This window comes from Anabas testudineus, chromosome 21 (assembly GCF_900324465.2).
Source record: "Anabas testudineus chromosome 21, fAnaTes1.2, whole genome shotgun sequence".
In the NCBI taxonomy this organism is placed as follows: domain Eukaryota; kingdom Metazoa; phylum Chordata; class Actinopteri; order Anabantiformes; family Anabantidae; genus Anabas; species Anabas testudineus.
Genome location: NC_046629.1, coordinates 5,984,992 through 5,995,013, shown reverse-complemented (window position 1 = coordinate 5,995,013; position 10,022 = coordinate 5,984,992). Strand labels below are relative to the sequence as shown.

Here is a 10,022-nt window from a genome sequence, read left to right as displayed (position 1 = left end):
TAACTGCGGCTTGTCTAAAATATTTCACAATAAATGTGGCAGAGTGAATATAATACTGTTAACTGTAAACTTTTAATTTTAAATAGAAACATTTCTATGTTTCATTCTATCTTTAACTCCATACATTACTATGTTTTATTTTGCTGTAAATAGATATGGGTTTTTATTGACTGATTTGGACGTTCACTTTTATACAACAAATGTAGACACCGGATGTGCTTTCTGACGGCTGCGATTGGCTAATACGAAAATACAGCACTTCTCATTTAGCAACTGAAACTTAGCTGAATGTGTCAAGACAATGGAAAAGGTTTTGTGTAATGCTCACGGTAAGCTCTAAAACATATTTCTTTCTTTTTAAAATCTACGGTTAGTTATTATATTTGTCTGCATAGAAGTCGTTATTACATATTACTCTTTGAAACTGTTTATGTGCTAACCTCTGTTTGCCCTCCTCATGTAGTAGTTAGCATGAATGAGTGACAGCAAGCTAATCTAAACATAACGTTAATGTTACACACAGGGGCACAAACCGGGGCTATACATGTGCATGTTTGCCTAATATCTCACCTTCCGTGTCCTCATGCAGGCAGTGTGTGCATGTTAAAAACCGGCGTGAAAGATGGACCAAATAAAGGCAAGAGCTTCTACGTCTGCGTTGACAAGCAAGGCTGTGATTTCAGCCAGATGGCCAGGTATTCCTCAATAATAGACCCCCATCCTCTAAATGGGAGATTAATTTAGAAAGGACACAAAGGGTGGGTCCAAGAACGTACCACAGGAGTGACTTAGCAAATATTAATGTGTTTCTGTTGTCTTTCCATTATCTTTCTCCAGCGTCCCACCATCCCACTGTCTCCATCATGAAGACTCAATGGTGGAACTTCAAGCTCTTACCTTTAATCTACAACAGCAGAGCCGCAGGTAACTGTAGTTTTTATGATACAAAACAAGGATAATTTTTTTTTTACTAGTTTTTCTGTCATCACTTGCACATAAGTGTTAAATCTTATCCAATTACAGTTTACCAAATATTTGTAATTGTCAAGCTTTCTACCTGCTTTTCAGCAATATCCTTTCAAATAGTCTTACTTTCTAATAAACTGTATCTGTGAATAGTGCCATATTGCTTGGCTTCTTGTTTACTTTCACTTAAAATGAAAGAACTCTAGTATTTTGCTCAAATGGACGTAGGTGACTTCAAATCGTCTGTTAGTCTAATTGGACTAACCTCTAAGCTTTTTTTTTTTTTTTTTTTTTTTTTTTTTTTATAGGTTATTTTACAGGTGTGTTATAGGTAAAAAGGCTGGCCAGAAGTGGTGTGGAAACGTCCCATGGACTGCAGTAAGATGGCATTGGTTACAAATTTTACTATACACACACTTACTTATATATTTATATATCACACACAATCAATTTCCATTTTAAAATGTCCTTTGTCTTTTATCATGGCAGCCAGAAAAAGAAAAGAGAAACCCTCTTTCAGATACACAGCCACAGCCCTCCTGCTTGCCACCTGCCCGAAACCCTTTTAAGGCTCCTGGCAAGACAGACAAGGACTCTGAGTGGAGAAAGATGCAGTGTGGTGGAAGTGATGATAAAAGACAAGAGAAGAAAAACAGTGAGAAAAGTAACAAAGCTGAAGGAAAAGAAAGTTATCAGAAAGAAAATGTGGAGAGTGTACGTGCAGGAGTGGAGGAAGAGAAGTTGGATTCATCTGATACTTACCGCGGTAAACAACTTCCACCAGGAATGAAGCTGAAGAAGAGAGTTTCCGGTGAGGAAGCAATCAGCCCCAACCCTATCAGTGTGGAAAAAATGACAGAGAAGATGCAGGACAAGATCAAAGAGAACCACACTGAGCAAAGAGAAGCAGATAAAACAACTGTGAAAAATACTGACCCTACTGTAAAAGACAGTGCCTCTAAATCTGCACCCAGCAGCCGCTCCCAGGCTTCCAGAGACTCTGATAACACCACAAACCCCACATCTAACAAACCAATGCAATCAGAGTCCAGTTCCACAAAAGATTCACAGGACAATGATGACGATGATGTTGTGTTGGTGTCAATAAAACCCCCTACTCAGAAAACTGCTCCTGTTCCTGCTGTTCAAAAGACCCTGACCACCTTCCCAGGATTTCAGCCAACTTCAAAGTTCAGAGTTCAACAGGAAAATCCCAAAGGGCTGCACAGCCTGCTCAGTGCACAGCTCCAACAGAAAAAGGTGAGTGAAGGAGTAACTGAAAAAGACATGGCCAAGTTTTGAAACCTCAAGTGTCCATAGATTAGACCCTTATCTGTAGTGGATGTTTGAGGTTAATACCAATACTGGGAATTCAGATGTCACCTGTCTTCAGCATTTGTTATCTAACTTGTCGGGACATATACATCATATTATTTTTCTCATAAAGAATCAGCCACCATCCGTGTCAGTTTGACTTTTACCCTCTTTTTGTTCTCCTGAAAGGCGACTTTATCTTCGGTGAATGTGGAGGCTCTGCCAGATAAAGGGGAGAGGCTGAAGAGTCAGGTCAAGGAGCTGGAGCAAGCACTGGAGTCTCTGAGTCTCACTGCTTCTTCTGAGCCTGGTAAGACTGATATAAGAGTTCACCCAGTTCCTTTGTTGTGTATATTTTATCAGAAATCATTTCACACATCTTACCTTCTAATGCATCAGGTCATTGTAAAAGTCACTTTGGCAGCCATCAAACCCTGTTTTAAATGTACAACAGATCTAAATCATTTGTCATACAGTTATTTGCATTCTTAGAGTAGGTGTGTGTAATTATGGCATCTGTACTGTACAAATTCCCTTCCCAGAGTCCCCAGTTCCCAGTGAATGCAGCAGCAATGATGCTAGTTCAAGCAGCTGCCAGATCAACCCATTCAGCCGACAGGGTGGCACTATCCTGCTCCCTACCCCTCCAGCCCCAGGTCCCTACCAGCACCAAGCCTCTGGCAGCTCCCTGGGATTACAGATGAGCCAGGGATACACACAGATGTATGGGGGTAAGCTGAACATCATTGACTGTGTGACAACGTAAAACATAGGAAAAGCTAGTTTGTGGCACCAGGGGACTTTTCTTCTGTGCTATGTAATTTTACGTTTTTAATTTTCACTTTGATTTATTTTCCATTCTGACCATTTTTATCTTTTACTGCTTTTATTTATTGATCATTTATAAACATTTCCTAATCTTTAGTCCTTAATGTTTTTAGCAAACCCACAGGTCCAAGCCTTTTATGGTGGCAGGATGACTGAGGACCGTCTGCTGGCAGTAAAAAACGCCACCTGCGAGGCTATTGACCATCTACACAAATCACTAGAGTCCTGTCCTGATCCTGAAGCTGAAGCCCCAGACCCAAAGAGCATCAAGGTAGGGCTAGTCTAGTTTTCAGTCAGTTCTTCACGTGATGATATCTGACATTACTAATAACTCACTTGATAAAATTTAATGGGATATGACTGTGTTATGTGACAGTTTGTGTCATCTTGACATTCATGCTGTTTGTTATTGGTTTGTCAGGTGCCACTGCTGGCCCATCAGAGAAGAGCTTTGGCCTGGCTTCTGTGGAGAGAAGCCCAGAATCCCTGTGGAGGTATTCTTGGTACGTTCACTGTTTAACATGATGTATATTCAAGGGATTCATTTGTTAAAAATGGTACACAGTGACATGTAATTACAGTGACAGACAGCGTGTGAGCTATCTTAAGAAAGAAGTCGAATCTGAAAAGTAATATTACTGTTAAAGTCTTTGTAATTTTAGTTTTATTATGACCAACCAAGTTTCATGTAATTATCTGAGATACTTTACATTATAATTATTATGTCTTCAGTGTTTCTTATTCTTATTACTCTCTCTGTACTCAGCGGATGACATGGGTCTGGGGAAAACCTTGACCATCATTTCTCTCATACTGGCCAAGAAGGTCAAGGCAAAAGAGGAAGATGAAAAGAAGGAAGAGAAGAAGCTGGAGAAATGGATCTCTAAAACTGGTAAGTAGATTTTTTTTTTGATGATGTTATGATGGGATACAGCAAGATAATCTTTTGTTTTTCTTCATTGTCTAGACTCCAGCATTGTGGTGTCTAAAGGAACTCTGATCATCTGTCCTGCCTCCCTGATTCACCACTGGAAGAAGGAGATAGAGAGACATGTGAAGACAGGGAAGCTGACAGTGTACCTGTACCACGGGCCCAACCGAGAGAAAAGCGCCAAACTGTGAGGAAACCATGGAAACATTCACTCATAAACACCACTGTGGTTTTCTTTGTGACAGCTACTTATTAATACCTATTACAAATAAATAACAGTTCAAAGGAAAGTTGAAAGTTGCTCAATGAAAGGGTTAGGGTTAGCGCCTGTTTTCATTTTTTCCTTCATGTGTTATTCCCCTGTGTCGATTTATGCCTTTGAATAAATATAAAAACTGTAATGAATACATGCCAGATTTTTGGCAATCTGCCATCCCTCCACCCCAGAGGATATTTGAACACATGAAATCAGACTGACTACATTGTTCTGTTTTTCCCTCAGGCTGGCTGATTATGATGTGGTGGTGACAACATACAGTTTGGTATCTAAAGAGATTCCTGTCCAGAAGGAGGAGGCTGAAAAACCCAGAACAGATGCTGACGATAAGGATGTGGTGAGCATTTTACAGTACTATCATTTAGGATTTTAATAAAAGTAGACATACGCAGAGTATGCAGACAGCTGATATTTGATTTGATGTGTTCCACACAACAATAATTATCCCCGGCACCAAAACTTAACACTACGCACATTTCATTCCTTGTCATTGTTCCTCAGCCGACACCCTCTGCTCCTCTGCTGCGAGTGGCCTGGGCCCGTGTGGTTCTCGATGAAGCCCACAACATTAAAAACCCCAAAGTACAGACTTCCATGGCTGTCTGTCAGCTCAGGGCTCGTGCCCGCTGGGCAGTTACTGGTACACCCATCCAGAACAACCTGCTGGACATGTACTCGCTGCTAAAGTAAGAAAAAGGCACATATGCACATTGCATATTTGTTTGTGTAAAATGTACTGAAACTCACTAAAAATGACTTGCATCAGTTTTATAACAGTTAACATGTAAAGTCGAGAATGAGAGAACCTGAATGAGACTTTAGGGATAGGGACTTTTATTAATTTTCTGTCTATCTCTGTTTGTCTCTCAGGTTTCTGCGTTGTTCTCCATTTGATGAATTCAAACTCTGGAAAGCTCAAGTAGACAATGGCTCTAAAAGAGGTAGAGAAAGACTCAACATCCTGACAAGGACTCTGCTGCTCAGACGAACCAAAGACCAACTCGACTCTACAGGAAAACCACTGGTAGAAACACACTCACTATGTTATACTAAGCACAGTCGTTAAAAAGCCACAGCTTTGTTTATAATTTTCTCTCTGTATATATGCTGGCCTTGGTTTCTTAGTCTTTTTTAGGACAGTTTTTCGTGTGTTGACTGATTCAAACAGCACCACTCTTACTATTGATTCTGACATGTTTCAGGTGTCTCTTCCTGATCGGACCTGCGAGGTACATCGACTCAAACTGTCAGAGGATGAACAGGCTGTGTATGATGTGGTCTTCGCCCAATCCAGGCAACTTAAAATTTGTCTTATTATTACTTAGTGTATTTTTAAGTTGACTCCCATTTTCCTAGGAAGAATTAATTTGAAGTAAAATAAAATTGTGGTTTTCCTTTAGATCCACTCTGCAGAACTACTTGAAGAGACACGAAGGAAATGATGTTAACAAGGGAAAAGGTTCTGGTCCCAATCCTTTTGAAAAAGGTGAGATATCAAGTGGTCTTGAAAAGCACCGTGTGTTGTGAAAACTACCACATTTATTTATTTATTTTAAATAGTGGGGCTGTGATTTAGTGCGTTTGCAGCTAGAATGCAATTTCTGACCCAGCAACTTATTTCTTCATCAGCTGTTAGAGGGATAATAAGAGTAAGATGACCTGATCTTTTGCAGGTTGTATATAAATGGCCTTGCAAATATGCATTCTGAAATTATTTTGTATATGGAACTTTATTATTTTGTAATGAAAATTGTGTTTTTGGGAAGCTGCACTGTATAAGATAAATCAATTTTAATTTCCCCTTAAGGCTAGATCAAGCCTGACAAATTCTTCTTTCACATCAAACTTGGTTAATGTAATAATAATCTGTGATGCATGTGTCTGTCTCTTCCCTCTCCAGTGGCTCAAGAGTTTGGCATGTCCCAGTCTGACCCTGCTGTGTCGAGTTCCCAACAGCCCCAGCAGGCATCCAGCACGGTCCACATCCTGTCTTTATTGCTGCGCCTCCGACAGTGCTGTTGTCACTTGTCTCTTCTTAAAAAGGCATTCACATACACACACTCTTTGCTGTCCTACCAAGACTTATCAGTTTTTTCCTTAATTTAAGAGGCATGTTCACACATTTACTTCTTCATCTTTTCTTCTCTGCTCAGACCCTTGACTCAACAGAACTGCAGGGCGACGGGATAGTCTTGTCTCTGGAGGAGCAGCTCAATGCTCTGTCGCTCTCCTCTAGCCCCACACCATCAGGTCCTGACCCTAAAGACACTGTGGCTCTTAATGGCACTCGCTTCGCCTCACAGCTGTTTGAGGACACTAGTGAGAGCACCAAGGTGGGCGTGCATTGTACACAGCAGATCATACTCATCACAGCCCTTGAATGTGAAGATTTGTTTTGCAGGTTCTTAAAAGACTAGTCCTCTCCATCCAGTTTTGGCCCTTAAGGAGCATGTCAAATGTTCCTCCACAGAAAAGTTCTTTCTTTGTTGATGTAGTTCTTAGTGGTCTCCAGCGGAGGTCAGTAAAGGCTATGGGTTGTTTAAAGTGTGTGGTTTTGATGTCCTGTTGGTGGGAAACAAATGAGTCATTACAGGAAATGTAAAATGAATGAAAATACCACAACACTACAATAATGTCACTTGGGAATGTAGTTAATACAGCATAGTCTTCACTATACTAATTTGTCTATCTCAATTTTCCAGATTTCTGCCATTGTTTCCCAGCTGAAGGCAATTAGGCAAATGTCTGGTGATCAGAAAAGGTAAAACATAAAGTTTTTTTGTTCAGTTATTTTCTTTCTATCAATCTTTCTATCTATCTATCTATTTCTGTCTTGTTTTTTCAAAATGTTTTAGCAGGAAACACAACCAGTTGACAAATCAGTTCTGTGCACCATATGCAATCTTTTCTCAAAAAATGTGCCAGCAGTTTTAAGGACCCTTTTATCTAATGAAAAATATAGCATCATTATCTTTTTATGACAAACATGTTTACCTTTGTTACACCCCTCTATGAATATGATCTTTGAAAAAAACACCAAAAGAACCAACAAATGTTACACTCACACTTACATGTGTTTAATCCATTTGGTGTCTCCTGTCTTATAATGTGTAGTGTGATCGTGTCCCAATGGACCAGCATGCTCCACATTGTTGCAGTCCATCTGAAGACAATGGGCTTGAGATATGGTGTCATTGATGGGACGGTCAACCCCAAACGTCGGATGGACCTGGTGGAAGAGTTCAACACTAACCCTAAAGGACCTCAGGTGAGTCCACCCCAAAAACTGTTTAAATAAAAGCCCTCGAAGCGCCTCTTAAGATACAGTTCAGTGCCCCTCTTTACCCCTCTTTAAGCCCTTACAGTAGCAGAATTAATAATATTAATTATTAATTAATTAATAATTTATTCTAAACGACTTAGACGCCTGTAAAGTATGTCTATAGCTAGCATATTCAAGTAAATATAAAATATATTGATTTCTATTTGTGGCTCCCTGACAAAGGTGATGCTGGTTTCCCTTTGTGCTGGAGGGGTTGGTCTCAATCTCATCGGTGGAAATCACCTGTTTCTCATTGACATGCACTGGTAAGATACACTGACAATCACAGAACCAAACTGTAATTGATGCTGTTCACTTGCTTGACATCTCCAGTTTTACTTACACGACTGTACATGTGTAACTACGGTCTGAAGTATTGTTTTAACTATAAGAGCTTCTCAACTGAACTTCATTTGAGAAATATATACAAACAAAGTCACTATTACTTTATTTTTACAGTACTTAAATTTCAACTGTTGTTCCTGCTAATAATTTTACAAGCAAAGGATTATCAATCAAAAACAGTACTACTATTTGGTTTGCAGTAACTAGTAACACAATCTTCACTAAATAATCGGAAATGCTGCCAAATAAGTGAATAAATCTCTGATGTGTTCAGTATAAGAGTGTTTTCTAACCTCTAACCCCTGAAAACTGTGATAGGAACCCAGCTTTAGAGGATCAGGCCTGTGACAGAATCTACAGAGTCGGACAAAGGAAGGATGTCACCATCCACAGGTAATGAATCAGTAGGACATTATTCACAGCAGCGTGTGAATAAAACTTTTTCATTACAACATTGTACTAAGATAATTAATAAAGATAAGCTATAAATTCACAGAAACACAATTAGGTTGCCTTAAACTGATCAAGTTAAAATGTCTGTGTGATACAGGTGGAACAGAGGGAAATGGATTATAAACTATTTGTCATGAATTAATAATTATAACATGCTGTTTGTGTGTTTCCAGATTTGTGTGTGAAGGCACAGTGGAGGAGAAGATTTCCACACTGCAGGCAAAGAAAAAGGAGCTGGCCCAGAACGTGCTGTCGGGAACAGGAAACACTTTCACCAAACTCTCCTTGGCCGACCTGAGAATCATTTTTGGTGTCTGAGATGTGAAAGATGTGAGGACGCTGTCAAAACCCACAGACACCACAGTGATAGACACCACCAATACTGTTTGATCTGCATCCTTTCTGCTTTACAGAATGTTACTGTACATCATGTGCCTTCCTTCCTTTTCTTTAACTTTCCATTTATAATTTCTAAACTGCTGTTATCTCTTCACTTAAATTCAGCTTTGAGCTGAGCTAATTCAGTTGATATTTAACTTTACAAATGCTGCTTTCATCTTGATGTGCTGCTTCAATGTAACACTGGTTACAAAGAACCACTTAAAACCATTTATAAAAGAGCAACTTCTAGATACCTCTTGTTTTTTTTCTGAAAACCATTTTCAGGTCCGAGTTTGTGATCCACCATTATAAAATGTACAAACCATGTAAATTTGGAGACCACAGCTACAGCAGCAGATACAGTTAATTACACACATTTAATTCTTGATTATCAAATAGACACCATTAGGCACACTAAAATCATTATGTAATTTCTGTATAGGAAACTGCAGATCTATTAGGAGCTCTTATGCTCCTTGTCTTTTGGTTCAAAATCATTATTCATGCCCCTTTTTTGTGTTTATATCACATGCTACACTAAGTGTTGTGGATATTTTAGTGATCTTTGTATTTATATGTTTTTCTTATTTCACGTCACACCACAGGGACACACTGAAAAGTCAAGTGAAGCAAATATTTTCTTCTACTTGTGTCTCCTGTTGAGAGTTTCCTTTATGTTTTCAAATGCTCTTTTTAACTGTATATTCATGTGTGGGCATGTGACAAAGTTTAAATAAATTCAGATAAATTAAGAGTGTTTTCTGTATAAGCTAATTTTTATGTAGAAATAAGTTAGAAACTTAAGCAAATATACCATCAGGTGCAATTCAATTATGTTCTAATGATTTTGATTCTGCAGCCATTTTAAGTTGATGCATGTCTGTGCATTTATAACAATGATAACTTACATGCACATTTTAAAATATCATGTTTTAATATTTTATTTTTGCAGCAGAGTTTTTGCTAAGCCACTTCTCGTGGCCCAGGTTTTTGTGAGATGTGAGTCCACCATGTTTCCTCTGCTCCCAGATGCTTCCTGAGGAAAAGCCGGAGGGTAGCTGTGCGTCCGTGCTGCGTTTAAGAAACACAGTAATTGTGGCATTGGGCGTCTGAAATCAGTCAATCAGCCTACAGAGTAACAAAAAATCAAAATGATATTTTTATGAAAGAGTTCATTACTATAAAACGCGTAGCCAGTGTATGTA

General features: G+C 39.1%; 1 protein-coding gene across 1 annotated transcript; it reads left to right on the top strand.

Moving 5' to 3' along the window:
* The first annotated feature begins 237 nt into the window (after nucleotides 1-237).
* On the top strand, nucleotides 238-9,574 carry ttf2 (transcription termination factor, RNA polymerase II). The gene is made up of 23 exons (XM_026377302.1): nucleotides 238-329; nucleotides 590-695; nucleotides 838-924; nucleotides 1,275-1,344; nucleotides 1,456-2,226; nucleotides 2,470-2,590; nucleotides 2,823-3,011; nucleotides 3,222-3,379; nucleotides 3,530-3,611; nucleotides 3,875-4,000; nucleotides 4,076-4,226; nucleotides 4,542-4,653; nucleotides 4,818-5,002; nucleotides 5,187-5,340; nucleotides 5,519-5,610; nucleotides 5,717-5,802; nucleotides 6,217-6,359; nucleotides 6,470-6,649; nucleotides 7,019-7,077; nucleotides 7,431-7,584; nucleotides 7,822-7,904; nucleotides 8,302-8,376; nucleotides 8,610-9,574. Exons 1-23 carry the CDS (start codon nucleotides 302-304, stop codon nucleotides 8,752-8,754), a joined length of 3,357 nt encoding a protein of 1,118 aa, XP_026233087.1. The 5' UTR covers nucleotides 238-301; the 3' UTR covers nucleotides 8,755-9,574.
* The last annotated feature ends 448 nt before the right edge of the window (nucleotides 9,575-10,022 follow it).

Coding starts and splice junctions, on each gene's coding strand:
- ttf2 (XM_026377302.1), top strand. CDS start 302: ATGGAAAAGGTTTTGTGTAATGCTCACG. Junction 330..589: donor GGTTTTGTGTAATGCTCACG/GTAAGCTCTAAA, acceptor GTCCTCATGCAG/GCAGTGTGTGCATGTTAAAA. Junction 4,227..4,541: donor CGAGAGAAAAGCGCCAAACT/GTGAGGAAACCA, acceptor TTTTTCCCTCAG/GCTGGCTGATTATGATGTGG.